Source organism: Patella vulgata, chromosome 3, assembly GCF_932274485.2.
Source record: "Patella vulgata chromosome 3, xgPatVulg1.2, whole genome shotgun sequence".
NCBI lineage: Eukaryota > Metazoa > Mollusca > Gastropoda > Patellidae > Patella > Patella vulgata.
The window spans coordinates 16,073,604-16,093,448 of NC_065881.2; the positions used below are offsets into that span (position 1 = coordinate 16,073,604).

The window sequence follows — 19,845 nt, forward strand, 5'->3', positions numbered from 1 at the left end:
ACTGTCTGGAGACGAACATACTTTCACTGTTTTTAATACCTTAAATCACTGTCCAAAGTTTTAGGGAAGACCCAGATTAAACGAAGGGCTCTCATGTTGCTGTACTTGGGATAGATTTGATTGAATGGGAAGAATAGACAAATTCCCCCAAAAGTTCAAGTATCAGAAGCCAATTCAGCAATGGCCAGAGAGGGATTTCTCGGGCCATTGCTTCAGGAATATGTATATTGCCTGCCTCTGACTTTATTCATCACTCTTTATTTAGTTCCGGCTTCTAGTAGGCCTACACCCTAGTATATTATTTTAACCGTCTTCTATTTTGAGCATCACCCATTATTTATCTAGTTCCGCCTTAAAGCATCATATACTGTATATAAAATCTCGAGTTTATTAAACTTATGTAGAAGTGTACCGAGTTAATTGTCTCTTACAATGATTAACAATTTTACTTTATATTGATTTTTGTTCTGAATCAATTTATTCTGGTTATGACAACATGATTGGTCAAAATTTCGGTATAAATTAAGTTTATTCTGATGAACTTTATCTTTGCTGAGAAAATACAGTGGCGTTATCTTTCAATCCGCAGGTAATATATTTTACATTTATTATGGATAAAATGAACGAATGAATGATATGAGCTAAATCTCCATTCTTTGCCACCTAGAAATGGACGCAAATGGGTGGCAACGCATATAATAATGTAATGTGAATGTATATAAACTGATTTACATTCAATCGTTTCTAATGAGCTGTGTTCGGCGAAGTACGCGAAGAGTCCAAATTGAAAGTCAGTCTTTATTGTCTGGTTATTCCAGTCTACACTGATAGTATTTATTTTGCTGTGCTAATTTTAATTGTGTATTAAATATTGGATACCAGAAGCCCATATTTTTACGGTAAGATAACAACATCAGTGTTGATTTAAATTGACCAATAAGTCGAGTTTTCAGTGTCGAGGACTGTTTGTGATTTTAAGTTAGAGATTTGCCTCCTTTAATGGCATGTCAGCGCCAGCTGGAATATATGGCTCCAAATTACAATCTGGTGGTGGCCCAGTCCGTATGATGGTGGCCCAGTCAGTATGACGGTGGCCCAGACAGTATGATTGTTGCCCAGTCAGTATGGTGGCCAAGTCACTATGGTGGTGGTCCAGTCAGTATGATGGTGGCTCAGTCAGTATGACGGTGGCCCAGACAGTATGGCAGTGGTCCTGTCAGAAAGGCGCCGAATAACTAACCAGGCGGTTCCGGGTTTGATCTCGATGTTGACCGAAAACGTTCCTAGCGATTTACCAGCCTGTTTTCCGGGTTGTCAGTGGTAAATGACGGATAGCCTGTGGCATTGAACAACGTCTAGAAGTTCGGATTGGACGTAAGAGAACGCTTGCCAGTTGGAATTAACAATGCGGAGGTTGAAATACGGGTAAACTCTCATTTAGTAATAACACTTTCAAACTAATATATATATTTTTTTTTTTTCAGGAATGAACACGACCGAGAACAATGACCTCACCACAGAATCACCCGAAGCCGTATTACGATTTTACTCAAAGCAAAGAAAAGAATATTATGTTCTTACGGTTGAAGAAATGGAAACATGGCGTTTCGTATTTTATTGTTTCGTGATGCCCATAACCATCGTCATTGGTCTAGTTGGAAATGTCAGCAGTTTTGTTGTCCTAAACCGAAAAGCATTACGTTCAACACAGACCCTAGTTCTTCTTGCCCTTACGTTTACGGACACCGTAAATGTATTGGCAGCGCTTTGGTTTTGCGTAACGTTCACTGCCAAATATTTCTATCGAGAGGAACTCGAAAATCTTTTGAATTTCATTTATCCCTATATTGGCTCTTTCTTTTATGTCATTTGGGGTCGAATTTCCAGTTTGTTGGTTGTTGTGATCAGTGTGGAGCGTTGCATCATAGTGATAGCTCCACTCCGGGCAAAGTTCATCTGGACCAGAAAGGTCGCTATGGTCAGCATTGCTATCAGCTATGTATTGCCGTTACTCATACTCACTCCGAGCATTTTGGAATACAAATCGGAAAGAATATATGAACAAAACTCAACTAATTATAAAGTTGGCCTGCGTCTCACTGAGCTAGGGAAAGATCGAGATTTTTACGGTACAATGTACAACGTTTCTGTTGCGGTTCTGCGATACATCCCTACTCTGATCGTAATGTGTGCGAACATTGCTATCAGTATTGGCTTGTGGTACCATACAGTACAGCGAAGAAAACTTACAGAAGGAGCAGTATGCAAGATGTCGTCTAGTGACCTACAGATTACAAAAACGCTTCTGCTCATATCACTAGTGTTCTTCTTCACAGCGATGCCTGGCACCCTGATCCTCCTTATCCAAAACATCGATCCGGAATATAACTTTCCGTTTTTCCGGAACAATGCCTACAATGCAGCGTTAATTGTATCTTACTGGTTGGAAATTCTGAATTCTTCTATTAACTTCATCATTTATATCATTTCAAACAAAAGATTCCGAAGGGAGTACAAAGAATTACTGTCGTGCGGTTCCCAGAAATTGCCCAGGAATATACATGCCTCCAAATACAGTTTAAACATGACCAGTTCATCAACATTACCAAAAGAGGGTGACAGCGTAACAAGTCAACGAGCATAGTTCTAGAGCAGAAAAGCTTAGCCATATATTTGATGTCAGTATGTCACTTGGGTGTTATTATTCCGCGAGTTATGGTTATTCTGATTGTTAAACTGTTTCTTGACTTTGACAAACCTTTTAAAACCTCCAGCTGGTACTGTTCGTTCTGTGGATACGTGATATATTTTGAAACCACGGTCTAGTCAACCCTTCTATGTTTCATAATGTGTATGTAACTGTAACATTGATAATTTATTTTTTTTTAAAATAGTAATTGCAAGTGAACTGCATTACACACAAGCAAAGGCGAAACGACAATCCCGCGGACAAGACACAAACCATACTGATATGTATAACATTAAACATACCAATATCAAATCAGGTGGATCGATTCGAAAGCCAGTTTTGAGCGTTCATTGTGCTGTACACGCCCGGGTTTGTAATGCCACGGGCTTCACTCGGGTTGAAAAACAAAACAATGATTTACAAGAAAGAGAGAGAGAGAAATGGGGTTTAACGTCCACTCGACACAAACTAGGTCATTTCGAGACTAACAAATGGTTCAATTTTATTTCAATAATTCGCTTGCGCGTAGGGGTCTTTAGCAATAGGAGGACCCGGGGAAAACCCACGAGGTTGGACAGGCGATCCTACTCCTTGTCGCGAACAACCTTGTGTGTTTTCTCTGGGTCTTCGGTTTCCCCCACTGCCAAAGACCCCTACGCACCTGCGAATTATTGAAATAAAACTGAACCATGTGTTAGTCCTGAAATGACCTAGTTTGTTTCGAGTGGACGTTAAACTCATCTCTCCCTCTCTCCTTTAAATACTAACGCGATATATATATATATATATTTTTTTTTTTTTATTACCAACTGATGGAATTTGCGTGAAGCGCTGGCTCGCTAAACTGGAGGTTGGGTGTTCGATCCCTGCATTGGCCGAGAAAGTTCATGTAGATTTTCCATCGTGGTTCCCCGTTGTCAGTGATGCAGGACGGAGGGCCTGACAAGTTATTCGGATAGGACGAAAAACCGAGGTCCCGTGTACACATTGGTGGTCACATAAAAGATCCCTTGACAGTTGGAATTCGATATAAGAGTAGGCCGTAGTGCCGCTGTCCGGGCAAAATTTCCCTCATTGCACACTGTATGGCGTATGCCCGTCTTCATTAGCCCAGTTCGGAGCAGAAAAGTAGGACGTTAAACCCCATTCCATTTCCGATAGTATGTACTATAATGTTACCTCTTATTAATAAAGATATCTACAACCAATGTCATGAAGTTTTGTTAACAAACCAAATAATTTGTTTGATTTTTGCAGAAGTTTTTAGTCTTTTGTCGATTATCTTGTTGAATACGATTCTTGAATAGTAATGGTTTCTCTTTGTTAGTAATGTAGGACAGAGGACTTGACAAGAAACAGCGTCTAGTCGTTCGGGTGTAACGGAAAATTGTGGTCACGATTACACATTGGAGTGCACGTAAAAGAACCCATGACAGTTAAAATTCGAAATAAGAGTAGGCCATAGCACTGCTGTCAGAGAAAACTTCCCTTATAGCACACTGCATGATGTATGCCAGTCATCATTAGCCCATTTCATCTCATTTGTTTGTCCGTTCCACTACATGTCTCCGGTCTTTTCGCCGTTTGAAGGAGGCCGCATATAGAGCGGTAAAGACAATAAACTCGATTCCTAGCGTGGACTGAGGCATGATATTTCAATCCGAGTTTCCGCTTGTTCTGTAGTACTTTACAGTTTGGATTTCAGTCCGATTATAACCCCCACTTACCTCTGTAGAACAGCCACGGTGTGTCAGTGAGTAGGAGGTCTCAGGTTGGCCGAAAATGTTCCTCGGGAATTCCGGTTCCCCGAGGCCCAGGCGTGCACGTAAAACAACCCTTGACAATTGGAATTCGAATAAGAGTAGGTCGTAGCGCCTCTATCCGGGAACATATTCCTTCATAGCTCACAGCATGGTGCACGCCAGCTTTCTTTAGCCCAGGTGATACAGAACAGTAAGACGTCAAACCGTACACATTTGGACTTTTTAACTAATACGAAGTACTAAGGAGCCCCGTGAATAAAGCGAAGGGTCATTAACAAGAAGGTCCCGGGATTTATCGGCTTCGTTTCCCCCGTGTCAAAGGTGGTGGTGCAGGGTGGAGGTTTGGGTAAGGAAGAACGTCCCGGCATCGGACGACAACGCCAAGTACTGTTTACACACTTAAGTACAGATACAAGAACCCCTGGCAGTTGAAATTCGACAAAGAGTAGTAGAAACATCGCTGTCCGGCAAATTTTCCTCGTAGTACACAGCATGACATATTATGCCCGGCTCCATTATCTGGGTTGGTGAAGACAAGTAGGACGTTAAACCCCTAGTCCTGCTTCCGGTGAATTAACTACTAAAAATGAATTATCTCCCTTTAATCAGTTTTATTGCTGAACGACCACCGCTGGTTTTTTTTTTTTAACCGAAATAAGATTGCCACCATCGATGATACGGTCCCCAATAATATGAAGGCGCAGCCGATGTGGTCGTAGTTGTAGTCGTTGGTGTAATATAATCATTGATGCTATAAGCATACGCTTTCAATCCTTTGAGTGTGTCTTGAGCAATATCTGCTATTTTGGATTCTGACAGAATAAAACCGTTAAATGCACCGGAGGAAGGTGGCAACTCGACTGTGTAGGAATAAGGTATACCAGCCACTGCCTTGGCATAATCATCCGAACCTCCAGCTGCAACATCTACAAAAATATGATCAGATGAATTAATATAATTATTCTTATACAGAAATGATTATAGAGGCAGCAGGACAATGAACAAAATCCTATCAAATCCGACAAACAAAAACAAACCCAAACAAAACAGATAAACACGGACACCAAAGATAAAAGTAAGCAATCTTCGTAAAAAACACAAATGAAATTAACAATTTGTTTGTCTCAAGAATGATTTTCCGGTCTGAAGCTAGATGGAGGGCTTGACAAGGAACTTTGTCTAGCCGTTAGGACGGGACGATAAACCGAGGCCTCATTTATACATTGGCGTGCACGTAGATGAATCCTTGGAAGTTGGAGTCCAATAAAGATTAGACAAAAATGCCACTGTGTGTGCATAAATTGTTGCACAGCACGCTGCATTAGTCCGGTTGGTACAGACGTTAAACACGATTTCATTTTATTTAGAAAGATTTATTTTACCAAGAAACGCAATTTAAATTTAGAAAAATATGCATAATTTGGGGCAAAACAGCGATGTATGTGTCTAACGTTTTATCTTAACTTACATAAGACTTTAGCAGAGGCACCAATGGTATATTGTTTACTCATAGCATTGACTGAAGTTCTGGCGATAGCTCTCTGAAAATAAAATATAAAACAAATAGTAATCGTATTGTGTATATACTAGGGGGGTTGGATGGTCGAATGGTTAGCACGTGCGTGCTGTATCATAAGGCCTGTCATTGAGTCAACTGGCGTGGTTTCGAATCCCCGGTCGTACGTGACAAGGAGTAGGGTCGCCTGTCCAACCTCGTGGGTTTTCTCCGGGTCCCCCGGTTTCCTCCCACTGCTAAAGACCCCTACGCGCAAGCGAATTATTGAAATAAAATTAAACCGTATGTTTGTCCCCATTTCTCTCTCTCTCTCTCTCTCTCTCTCTCTCTCTCTCTCTCGTGTATATACTAACATCCTCATTAAGGCTTGATCTCGCTTTAAATACGTACATCTTATCAAGCCCTTCACGTAATACCCCGTGATTCATTTTCCTCGATGATCGCGAATACCACGTCTCGCGTTCTCCAGCTAAAATGTCTACTTGTGATAATCGAGTTGCAAAGTTCAAGTTTCGTTCAATGACAAGGTTTCGGTGGAGGTCGCCATGTTTGAGTTGAGTGTGTTTGTGTTACAACCTCTCATTGGACGCTACTGTTCACGTGTCTGCAGTAAAGGGAGATAACGTAGGTATAAGTTTTGGAAACTGCAAAGTAGTGTAGCAACGTCTAGATGCTGTAAAACTCGCACCGGTCGGTAAGCACTGCCTTCGTCGACTAAAACAGAAAATAATAATGCTGAGGAAAGAAATGCAGTATTATGGAGATATCGGAACATCATCAAGTCTTTCACACGTGCTTTCAATATACCAGTATATAGCAATGAGGGCAGGAGGTCTAGTGGTTTAACGCCTGCGAGTTAGGTCATAAGATCTGTCATCGAGGCAAGTGGCGTGGTTTGGATTCCCCACTTGAACGTGACGAAGAGAAGGGTCGTCTATCCCACCTCTGGGTCATCCGGTTTCCTCCCACTGCTAAAGACCCTTACGCAAAAGCGAATTATTGACATAAAATCGAACCATATGTTAGTCTCGAAATGAACTAGTGGTCGTCAAACCCCATCTTTCTCTCACATAACAATGATGATTGCAATGATTAATGGAGAATGTGGTTTGAAAATTGAACATCTGATGATGGTCTGATGGAAATGAAAGCCATAGACTCTTGACATATTACTTTTCATATATATATAAGCATCAATTACAATTGGTTTGGTTATTTTTAAATATTTATAAATCTAAACTTACCAGTTTATTATCATCCACTGCCGTTTCTGTATCCGAGAAACCCCAGGGATATAACCAGTATAAACCATAAGAATGAAGAGTTAAATAACCTTTTATATCGGGTTTCTTTGACAACATAAAATTTCTCAAATTCCTACTCTCTGGTTCTGAGAATTTATAAGCACCAGAGAACAGATCTGAACAAGGTTGGTTCGATCCTCCTGCAGCTGTGATAAAAAAAAATCTTTCCATTGAATATCTTACCAGAAACTTCAGTCATTCAATCACCTATTTAAGTTTTTGTTTTTGTTTTATTATTTTATTTTATTTATTTATTTATTTATTTATTTTATTACTTTTGTCCATTACTTTATCGTTCTTTTTCATATTTATATGGAAGTACCAGGATTCCACTCGTAACCAAAATTTATTTATTTTATTTATAAGTTTTGTCCATTACTTTATCGTTCTTTTTCATATTTATATGGACGTACCAGGATTCCATTCGTAACCAAAATTTCGGTTTATATCGACACCAATACAGCGACTATTAGATGCACGCCTTCGATTCTTTCTCCATAATCTGTTATTGACCTACAATATATAAATACATTATTTGGTTATCATCTGTTACTACAGTGTATGATTATAATATGTTACTAGTCTATACAATACACTAGTAACAGATTATCATCTGTTACCAGTCTACAATGTATGATTATAATCTGTTACTAGTCGGTGGGGGGGGGGGGTAGCCGAGTGGTTAGCTCGAGTGCGTTGAATCATCAGGTCTGTAATTTGAGTTAACTGGCGGGGTTTCGATTCCCATATTGTACGTGACAAGGAGTAGGGTCAACTGTCAAACCTCGTGGATTTTCTCCGGGTCCTCCGGTTTCCTCCCACTGCTAAAGACCCCTACGCGCAAGCGAATTGTTGAAATAAAATTGGACCATATGTTACACCCGAAATGACCTAGTTTGTGTCGAGTGGACGTTAAACCCCATCTCTCTTTCTCTCTCTGTTACTAGTCCATATACAATACAATATCTACCAGACTGTAACAGACAACCTATCTAAACGTAAGCTGTTATTATAGAAAACACAGCCCATCTAAACGCAAGCTGCCACCAGTGTACAATATACAACTTATGTAATCGTAAGCTGCTACCAGCCTCAACAGAAAGTCCTAAGCTGCTTGGTACTATAAGTACTTGATACGATTTGATGGAATTAGTTTCAAGCATTGACTTTAACTGCAAATCTTCTGTGATTTTGAATTACAATACAGTTTATATTGGATGGATTAAAACAACACCAAATCTCTGGTATAAAAATAAAACAACTTACGCTACTTCTAGAATGTTCATATCCATCAGCGTTGACTAGAGGTGCAATATAAAAGTCAAATTTTCTCAATAAATCGGTTATTTGTGCATCTCTAGTTGGATTTATAGCTAACTGAAAGAAAATAACAACAACTTTCACTATTTCACTGAGGCGCGATAAAGGTTTGAGGTGTGGGGTATTAATTAAAATAAAATGAAATGGGGTTTAACGTCCTACTGTTCTGCTCCGGACTGCATGGGCTTTGACGCCATACAGTGTGCTATGAGGGAAATTTTGTCCGGGCAGCGGCACTACGGCCTACTCTTATATTGAATTCCAACTGTAAAGGGATCTTTTACGTGCACGCCAATGTGTACGTGGGACCTCGGTTTTTCGACCCATCTGAACAACTAGAAACCTGTTCTTATCAAGCCCCCGGTTCTGCACCACTGGCAAGTGGAAACCACGTTCTCGGCCAATACCGGGGGGGGGGGCGAACCCGCGACCTCTGGCTAGCGAGCCAGCGTCTTACTCACTCAACCACCGTGGCTCCCAAGTTTATTGATGAACATAACAATGGTTACCCACATTTCGTTGCTCGTAGGGGTCTCATAACATGCTACATGAGTCGAATATTATACAAATTGAGAACGGTTCGTTTACGTGCACACCAACGTGTATACGGGACCTCGGTTTTTCGTCTCATCCGAACGACTGTACGCTCTTTCTTGCCGGGCCCGCCCTCCTGTATCAATAACAAGCCACCACTTGGATCGAACCCTGGACGTTTTGGTTAGTGAACCAGCATCTTACTCAATGCGGCAGTGTGGCTTCTAGTGTGTCTGCACGTATCATATGATTTTTTTTACAAAAATAAGAAATCATTCAGTGGCAAGAGGGGTTAAAGGGAAGTAACTGCTATTTACCTGGTATATAAAATTGATTGCGGTGGCAGGTGCTATCCATTCTCTAGCATGTATACCTGCATCTATGAATATAGCTGGTTTCCATCTACCCATGGGCGTACCTAACTAATAAAAATATCAATATATCATCTTTCAAGGCCAGAGACCCAATGAACATACGTACAATGTACAAAACTGTCATAAAGTTGGATTAATACTGTGAGTTATTATACTAGGAATTTAGTAATTTTTTATATTAATGTGATATTAATCTGTTCGTCGAGTTTATGTGAAAATATAAATGGAAACGTTCAATATGGAATCTCTAATTACTTACTTTTATGAGATGTGTAAGTCAGGGCCCTATTCAATTCACTACTTTCAACTTATTGATTACTTCCTTTTATAAAATATTACTTCCTTTTATAAAATATACTGATTACTACCTTTTATAAAATATATTATTTACCTCCTTTTATAAAATATATTGATTACTTCCTTTTATAAAATATATTATTTACCTCTTTTTATAAGATATATCATTTACTTTTATAAAATATATCATTTACTTTTATAAAATATATCATTTACTTTTATAAAATATATCATTTACTTTTATAAAATATATTGATTACTTCCTTTCATAAAATAATTTGATTACTTCCTTTTATAAAATATATTATTTACCTCTTTTTATAAAATATATCATTTACTTTTATAAAATATATCATTTACTTTTATAAAATATATCATTTACTTTTATAAAATATATCATTTACTTATATAAAATATACTGATCACTTTACCTACTTTTAAAAAATATACTGATTACTTACTATTATAAAATACATGTATATCGATCACTTACTTTTATATAATATATTGATTACCTCCTTTTATAAAATATATTATTCACTTTTTTAAAATATATCATTCACTTTTATAAAATATTGATTGCTTACTTATATAAAATATATTGATTACTTACTTATATAAAACATATTGATTCTTTACTTTCATAAAATATATTGATTGCTTACTTTTATAAAATATACTGATTACTTATATTTATAAAATCTATCGATCACTTACTTTCATAAAACATATTGATTACTTACTTTTATAACATAGGTATCTCTGAGTTCGTTTGTTTTATTTATGTTGATTAACTCAGCCGTGGGTACCACGTTGGCAATTTGAAATAAAAAGGCATTAATCTGTAAAATATAATATCATTAATAAATATATTATGTGGCTATATATATTTTAAGCTAAGCTATAACACTTTACAATCCATAAAATGTTTGAAAATTGAGGAAAACTCTGGGCCTCATTTTTAAGTAACCCTCTTTGACGATCTACTTCATATTGTGATGTATTGGCCTGCATTTCTATGACACAGCAGGGATACGAGCGTAATGTTCTGGGAATAGTGGATTTCGTTAGCCCAGTTGGCACAGAAAACCCATTCTCTTTGTCTCGGAGTTTAAAAGGTTTACGATGAATGGCCAGGCACTTCTATATTACAAACGGCTTTCTATAGAAATAATTTGTAGGATTGAATTTTCAGATCACGTTTTGGAATTAGGGGTTATCTTTAACCAAAGTAATAATCGTCTGTCGGTCTTGAGTTGAACCCTTTGTGAAGTCCTACATTTCTGCACCAACTGGGATATTGTTGACGGGCTATGAGGTAATTGTTGACGGCCTATGTTGACGGGCTATGAGGTAATTGTTGACAGGACATCGGCAGAAGGGCCTACTCTTATATCGAATTCCAACTGTCAAGGGATCTTTTACATGCACGCCAATGTGTACACGGGACCTCGGTTTTTCGTCCCATCCGAACGACTAGATAGCTGTTCTTGTCAGGCCCTCTTTCCTGCATCACTGACAATGGGGAACCACGCCGGAAAATCTGGATGAACTTTCTCGGCTAATGCAGGGATCGAACACCCGACCTCCAGACTAGCGAGCCAGCGTCTTACCCACTTAGCCACCATGACCCCCCCTCGTAGCCATGGAATTTAATCGTCGTAGTCCTGTAGTTTATGATAACCAATTTACAGTACGTACTTCATTGTAAGATAAGAAATGTTTTGTATAGTCTTGCAGCTCTCTTATAGCACGTCTTTTTCTATTGCTCTTTGTTTCCCTGTCTACCAGACTGAAAATATAAAACATGCATGTACATATACTATAGAATTCTAGTCTATAGAATTCAGTAAAAAGCAGTTACTGTAGTCGATAGAATTCAGTAATAAGCAGTAATTGCAGTCCATAGAATTCTAGTCCATAGAATTCAGTAATAAGCAGTAATTATAGTCCATAGAATTCTAGTCCATAGAATTCAGTAATAAGCAGTAATTGTAGTCCATAGAATTTGGTAATTGTAGTCCATAGACTTAAATGAAATGAAATGAAATGGGGTTTAACGTCCTACTGTTCTGCTCCTACACTGGGCTAATGAAGACGGGCATACGCCATACAGTGTGCTATGAGGGAAATTTTTCCCGGGCAGCGGCACTATCGCCTACTCTTATATCGAATTCCAACTGCCAAGGGATCTTTTACGTGCATTCTAATGTATACACGGGACCTCGGTTTTTCGTCTCATCCGAAGGACTAGACAGCTGTCCTTGTCAGGCCCTCCGCCATAGACTTAAGTAATAAGCAGTAATTGCAGTCCACAAAGTTCAGTAATAAACAGTAACCATAAAATTCAGCAATATTGTAGTCCATCGAATGTTCAGAGTATTTCGAGTTTAATAACAAAATGACATTTAAACAATTCATAATATTAGACCTATCTCATAACTTTAATCCGATCTGATTATGTAGTAAATGTTGTTTTGGTGTTTTTATTATAAGTACACCATCATACTCGACTTTATTTCTTATATCCTTGAACAGATTAAATTGAAATTCTAATTAATAATAATGTTGTTGTATTTTTAATAATTTGTGGAATTAATCGTAACAATACTACAGCTTATAACCATTGTTTGTATTATATTTATGTCATGGTATTGTAATTATAAAAGAATAAGAGCGATTTAAATTAAAAACATAATAAAGGGATAATGTTGCACTTAACTTGTATATACCGCAAAATTAAAAAAAAAAGACAAAACATTGGAATGATTCTGTTATATCACCGGTGTCGTAAACATAGTCTTACTAAAAAAAATTTTTTTTCAATTTCTCAGAAGCCTGAAGATTACAAATCATTCATATTAGAAAACAGAAATCAGGAATGAAAAGAAATATAGTCGGGCATACATCATGTAGTTTTGTCGGTTGATGTTTAGCGTGATGTCAATAATTTACACGGTTTTTTTTCGTCCCATTGGAAGGACTAGACGTCTTTCCTTGACAGAATCCACCGTCTTGCAAAGAGACAACTAGGCTGGAAAATCCCAAGGAACTTTCTAGGTCAACACCAGCATTGAAATGAAATGAAATGGGGTTTAACGTCCTACTGTTCTGCTCCGACTGGGCTAATGAAGACGGGCATATGCCACATAGTGTGCGCTATGGCCTACTCTTCTATCGAATTCCCAACTGCCAATGGATCTTTTACGTGCACGGGACCTCGGTTTTTTGTACCATTCGAACGACTAGACAGCTGTCCTTGTCAGGCCCTCCCCGTGCTGCACCACTGACAAGGGGAAACAACGCCGAAAAATCGCGATGAACATTCTCGGTCAACACCCGAAGCGGACCGACGACCTCTAGGCTAGTGAGCCAGCGTCTTGCCCACTTAGCCACAATGACTCCCACCAGCATTGATCCCGGGACCTAGTGGTTAAGGAGCAAGCATCATACTCACCGAACCACCGGGGTTACAAAAGAGAAATCAACTTACATTTGTACATCATCAATTAATTCTTCAAAGTCTAGTTTTAATCTTTGCAATGTGTTGTTTAAATGTTTAGCAAACTTCGGGGCTACTCGTACATCCATATGGTCATTGTCTACGTGAGGTAGATGCCAAAAATCTAACTGAAAATTAAAATTAAAATTGAAATGAAATGGGATATAACACATTACCTTTTCTAATCAAAACAGGCTATGCGGGCAAATTTTAACGGACGTGGACTTTTCCGTCTATTATTCAACCTGGGTGTGTTCGTCCCATCCGAACGACTAGACACGGTTCGGGAACCTGGTGGCTCCCTGGTTAATGAACCAGAAAACTACTCACTGGGTCACTCTGGGTTAAAAAAGGGTATTAAACACCATTGCACTAATATTTAATTTACATCAAAATATAATCTCAGATAATATTTGTGTAATTCATATTACAACAGTAAACAATGGGGGGGGGGGACACTACCGTCAAAAGTGAGTTACTAGGTTTTGACTTTTGACGGTAGAACAGTCAAGAATGTGCCTTCGATGAAAAAACAGTATTTCAGAAAAAATTCATTTATAGCAAAGTATAAATAGTAACTTCCAAAGCACTATATGTTTTTTTACTCTGGTATTGGCTCCCTATCAAATCTTATTTACGGATACTCTGATGTCTGTCAAGATGGGTCAAATTTTAAGTATATTTAGCACCAAAATTGTCACCCACGCCCCTGGGAGTCCCTCGTGGCTCCCTCCTTAAAACCCCGGGCTGGTTTCCTCGCTACCTAGGGTTGTTTGGTCGATCCGCGTTCGTAAAAACCCTTTCTGAAAAGCTGCTCCAACCCCTCTTCTGGGCAAATGAATGTTCATCACAGTTACATTTTGACCAGGTCATGACGAATAATCAATAAGGGAGATAATTTATAATTCATTAGGTTACTTTATCGCAGCATAATGAAATGAAATGAAATAAAATGGGGTTTAACGTCCTACTCCGAACTGGGCTAATGAAGACGGGCATACGCCATACAGTGTGCTATGAGGGAAATTTATCCCGGACAGCGGCACTATGGTCCACTCTTATATCGAAATCCAACTGTCAAGGGATCTTTTACATGCACGCCAATATGTACGCGGCACCTCGGTTTTCGTCCCACCCGAACGACTAGACAGCTGTCCTTGCGAGGCCCCCCGTCCAGCATCACTCACAAGGGGGAAATACACCGGAAAATCTGAAGGAGCTTTCTCGGCCAATGCAGGGATCGAACATCCGACCTCCAGGCTAGCAAGCAAGGACCTTACCCACTTAGCCACCGTGATCCCCAGTTATATATAAATGGTTTATTTTTTAAATGGCTAAACAGTAATTAGATGATATGAAATAGGATTACACGCCTATTGTTCTGATGCGACAGCGTAATTCTCAAATAAGTAACTAGTAATGAATGAAATCGGGTTTAAGATCCTACTGTTCTACCCCGACTAGGTAAAGAAGACGGGTATACCTCATACAGTCCACTACGGCCTAATCTTACATCGAATTACAACTGTCAAGGGATCTTTTACGTGCACGCCAATGTGTACACGGGGCCTCGGTTTTTCGTCCCACCCGAACGATTAGACAGCTGTCCTTGTCAGGACCTACGTCCTGCATCATTGACAAGGGGGAACTCTGGATGGACTTTCTCGGTTAATGCAGGGATCGAACACCCGATCTCTAGGCTACCAAGCAAGGGTCTTACCCACTTAGCCACCGTGATCCCCAGTAATATTTGAAGACAGCTTCATTTTTAAATGACTGAACAGTAATTAAGTGAAATGAAATAGGATTACACGCCTATTGTTCTGATCTGACAGCGTAATTCTCAAATAAGTAACTAGTAATGAAATGAAATAGGGTTAAACACCCTATACTGTTCTGCCCCGACTAGGTAAAGAAGACGGGCACACCTCACACAGTGTGCCATAAGGGACATTTTGTGCGTACAGTGGTGCTGTGACCTACTCTGATATCGGATTCCAATTGTCAAGGGTTCTTTTGCGTGCATACCAATGCGTACCAAAGGAGCAAGTTTTTTCGTCCCATCCAAACGACTAGACAACAGCTGTCCTTGTCAGGCCCGCTGTTCTGCATCACCTACAAGGGAACATCACGCCGAAAAGTCTGGGGAACTTTCTCGGCCACACCGGGAGCGAACCTGAGACCTCCAGACTAGCGAGCCAGCGTCTTAGTCACTGAGCCATGGTGGAAGTGAACTCTAGGAACGAACGAACGAGCGGTTGCCCGAGTAACCAGTAACCTAGAAATGCAAATAAATAACATTTATAATGAAACCTATATATACCTTTAGATCGTGTTCTAAATCTGTTAAAGTTTTAACTTGTTCATATGACGTCGGTTTTATTCTTAACACTTTGTGTCTGAAATGTAATTGTCAAAATTTATCATAAAATGTATTCGGTTATTCGTTAAGTGAGCAACTTAACACTTATCTGAGATACCACAAAAAGGGAAGAAGACGTTAAACTACCACATAGCACTTTGAAGATGGAATTAATTTTAAGCCATCGATTGTAAATAGTGGGCGAAGTCCATTTACTTCACGTCACATGACAAAGTGGAATATAATCCATCAACCATGATACTATTTATAGCCCCTAACAGCCACCAGGGGAATTCCCCTGATACGTCACATGTCATTTGTGATGAAGGAGAGTTCCATTTTACCGGAACCTTTTCCGTCCGTTTCCATCTTCTCAACAGATGTCTTTCTGGCATTTAATTGAAATAATATGAAAATTAGGTAAAAAAAAAAGGGCTTACTAAATTAAATACACAATTAGTCGAACTGTATCTCGCAATGATGAAGTAGATCCGTTTTATTTCCAAAAGTAAACTTCTGATTGTCGCCAATATTTGTCATATCTAATTTAGAGATCCAGTTATCCCTATAAATAATTTGCCGTTTACGTCAATAAATTAGAAATGCATCAACTGCTAACGGGGGGGGGGGGGAGAGATGGGGGGGGGGGGGGTAACGTCCACTACACATAAACTAGGTCATTTCAGGACTAACATATGGTTCAATTTTATTTCAATATCTCGCTTTACGCGTAGGAGTCTTTAGCAGTGATAGGAAACCGGAGGACCCAGAGAAAATCCACGAGGTTGGACGGGCGCGAACCTACTCCTTGTCACGTACAACCGGGAATCGAAACCACGCCAGTTGACTCAATGACAGACCTTACGAGACATCCATTCCCCCCCCCCCACACACACACACACACACCATACACACACACACCGGCCCAACTGCTAATGAAGACGGGGATGCGGATTGAGTGTGCTGTGGCGGGAACATTTACCCAGCGGCGTTTCCGCCTTATCTTCGTCAAATTCCATCTGTCGGGGATTTTTTTACGTGCATGCCAACGAGTACACGTGTAGACCTCGGTGGTTTCTCGTCTATAAGCGGTAGGGAGAAGACGTGGGGACAGGAAAAAATCCACAAGATCAGACTGGCGATCCTACCCTATGTTACATGCAAACCTATAATATGCATACTGTTGCGCGTGTCTCATAAATGACATTATATTTAATATGTGGGTTTCTGACTGACTTTTTCTGATATTTCGTAAAGACTTTTGCTTTTAGCTTAAAGCTCAAGAGGGGACTTTTGAATATTTCACAAGTTTCCCGGTGCAATAAGGAAAAAGTTACATCAATTAAAGTTTGCTTTCGGGAATAGTTCTCCGGTGACACCGAGAAATTATCAACTGATTTATACCAGTTTTTATCTTCGACTTTATGTCAAAATTTGCTTTAAGTTGTCAAATTGTACAATAAAAACATGATGGTTTTTTTTAAGGAGAAACTAGAGAATTCGAAGAATAACTTCTTAATCTTTTTAGCTGAAATGTCAGATTTAGCCTTTTATTATGCAACAATTAAGAAATAAAACGAAGTGAATCCATAAAAAAAAACTTAAGAGTGAACTACAAACACAAAGTGTCCTTTAAAACAGATCTACTTCCCTGTTCTAGATGTCATGAATATATCTATCAAATTTCCACCTACATTAAAGACACATTATGAAAGAGGTAAATCAACCAATTGCAAGTCTTTATTTTGGCTTCAGTTGTTATATAAACCTTTATTTAGACATTGATCAATATGACAAGTCCGTAGTCAACGCTCTGGTCCATCGCATGTCATAGATTTAAAATGGATTAGAACGCCCGCGCGATAAAATGGATAATCGAGACTTACTCTCGTTTGTCCATTAGCTTTGCTACAATAATGAGCAATCTACGCTACATCTCCCAACACTCATAACTTCGCTCAAAATAAAGTAATTTGACTGAAATTTTCAATATATTCATTTTTCATTATCTATTTTTTAACTCTTATAGCTACAATGGTCAGCTAAATTTTACATAATTCATCTTTAACACACACATTTACTAAAAAGGGAAAGGGCAAGCAGTACAGTCGTGTCTTAAAGGTACGGAGGGGGGGGGGGCTAATGGTTGGCACGTGCGCGCTGTATCATAAGGCCTGTCATTGAGTCAACTGGCGTGGTTTCGAATCCCCGGTTGTACGTGACAAGGAGTAGGGTCGCCTGTCCAGCCTCGTGGGTTTTCTCCGGGTCCTTCGGTTTACTCCCACTGCTAAAGACCCCTACGCGCAAGCGAATTATTGAAATAAAATATTCAACCATATGTTAGTCCCGAAATGACCTAGTTTGTAACGAGTCGATGTTAATCCCCCCTCTCTCTCTCTCTCTCTCTCTCTCTCTTTAAGGTACACCCTGTAAGAGCTAAATCTGCCTATTGTGGTTCTTCTTTTTTAGATAGTTCACACAATAATATGCAAATGTCGAGCCGACCATTCAGCAATTATTATAGACTTAATAAAAGTTGAAAATAATCCTCTGGTTGTGTATGCATACACAAAGGCCGAGAAAAAGTCACTCATCGAGCGAGCCATTCCGTTACATTTGCATGATATTAGACCGACTTTTTCGCCAGCAGAGACGCGTACATAGAAAGTGGGCCTTTAACGTTTGTATTTACTTTCGACAACTAGTGATATTGGTATAAGGTTAGATACAGTATATATAAATCTAGTTTAATTATATTCAAGGTAAAGTAGACAACTAGTTCATCTGTTGTCACAAGTATTTACTTTTTAACTAACCCAGTTTCTAAACATTAAATCGCTATACAACAAGTTTTCATATTGGCGTCATTTTAACAGTTTGAGTATGAAAACTAAACATTGCCCAATATATTTTTTTTATTTTAAAGATACACTATGCAAGATTTCAATAAAATGGAATGAAATGAAATGGGGTTTAACGGCCTACTGTTCTGCTCCGAACTGGGCTAATGAAGACAGACATACGCCATACAGTGTGCTATGAGAGAAGTTTTGCCCGGACAGCGGCACTACGAGATTTCGATAAAGAGCTGACAGGTCTTGCTATGATATTTTAAAAATGGATAATGAAAAACGAATACATTGAAAATTTCAGTCAAATTACTTCATTTGGAAAGAAGTTATAAATGTTTGAAGAATAGCGTAGTCTCGGTTTCAATTGCTACCATTGCTACGATAATAAACAAAGTCTCGATTATTCAATTTTAAATTAAAGTATTAAATGGCGATCGTGTTTCAATCCGTTCAAAATTGGGGAATTGGGAGGGTGTAAAATACGTGGAATAGCTTAGTGCCGCATCGTTTTTGCCTCAATAACTCACTACACTAAAATATGACTTGCAAGAAGGTATATATATTAAACATACATTTAAAATGCAAGAGCTAAATCTGCCTATATTGCAGGTCTTTCTTTAGGTTTGAAATGTTTTCTAAATTATTAATTATCCAGGCCATAATCAGCTCTCGATGGCATCGGATTTCTCCGATATTAGATAGATTAGAACAGGTCAGCCATATTTTGATTTAAGCCAAAATTGGAGGAGCGAGACTTAGCTTCGAACAACCAGTACGGTGGCTGAAAGTATTGCACACGTCTTGTCAAACCTTCAAAGGCTAATATCTTCGCTCGCAATAGAGTGATTTGAATGAAATTTTCAAATTATTCATTTTACATAATCTATTTTCGAACTATTATAGCAAGAATGGCTAGCTCTTTATCTAAATCTTACATAATGTATCTTTAAGCGATTGGTAGTCAGTCGGGTTATTCATATAGATTATGTTTTTAATAATTGCCCATGCTATCTCCCGGGCATTGTTTATTCTTTACCATACTCCTCACAGTGTTTCGTTTGATTAGAGCTAATCTCACAACTCACTGCTGTAAACAAAGCGAATTCTTGTTCTAAATTATGACTGGTCAATAGTCCGATTAACAACCAATAGCTAACTGCGTAACAATACCAAACATAGCTCCAAATTGGACCAAATATGTTTACATAACGTTACGTCATGACTCACGATTTTATTATGCCCAATTAACCAGTGCATAGCAGAATATTGCAGAAAAACTAATTGTGTGACAAACAAGGCTATCAACTGTCAACACGATTTTTACTCTGTGGA

At 38.8% G+C, this 19,845-nt stretch overlaps 2 protein-coding genes across 3 annotated transcripts in view; one reads left to right on the forward strand and one right to left on the reverse strand.

Moving 5' to 3' along the window:
• The first annotated feature begins 1,405 nt into the window (after positions 1-1,405).
• Positions 1,406-2,644, forward strand: LOC126815303 (uncharacterized). Its single transcript, XM_056100005.1, has 3 exons — positions 1,406-1,425; positions 1,909-1,999; positions 2,459-2,644. The coding sequence occupies exons 1-3, from the start codon at positions 1,406-1,408 to the stop codon at positions 2,642-2,644; spliced, it is 297 nt and encodes a 98-aa protein (XP_055955980.1).
• A 2,395-nt stretch (positions 2,645-5,039) lies between these two features.
• The window catches only part of LOC126815856 (carboxypeptidase B), a 43,453-nt gene continuing 28,647 nt past the window's right edge, over positions 5,040-19,845 (reverse strand). For both annotated transcript variants that reach the window (XM_050541851.2, XM_050541852.2), the window contains 10 exons: positions 15,623-15,698; positions 13,291-13,427; positions 11,499-11,589; positions 10,541-10,639; positions 9,444-9,548; positions 8,539-8,649; positions 7,686-7,785; positions 7,213-7,418; positions 5,921-5,993; positions 5,040-5,378 (listed from right to left, as the gene is read on the reverse strand). In XM_050541851.2, the coding sequence (XP_050397808.1) occupies positions 5,098-5,378; positions 5,921-5,993; positions 7,213-7,418; positions 7,686-7,785; positions 8,539-8,649; positions 9,444-9,548; positions 10,541-10,639; positions 11,499-11,589; positions 13,291-13,427; positions 15,623-15,698 (1,279 nt within the window). In that variant the 3' untranslated portion in view covers positions 5,040-5,097. The remainder of the gene's footprint in view (positions 5,379-5,920; positions 5,994-7,212; positions 7,419-7,685; positions 7,786-8,538; positions 8,650-9,443; positions 9,549-10,540; positions 10,640-11,498; positions 11,590-13,290; positions 13,428-15,622; positions 15,699-19,845) is intronic.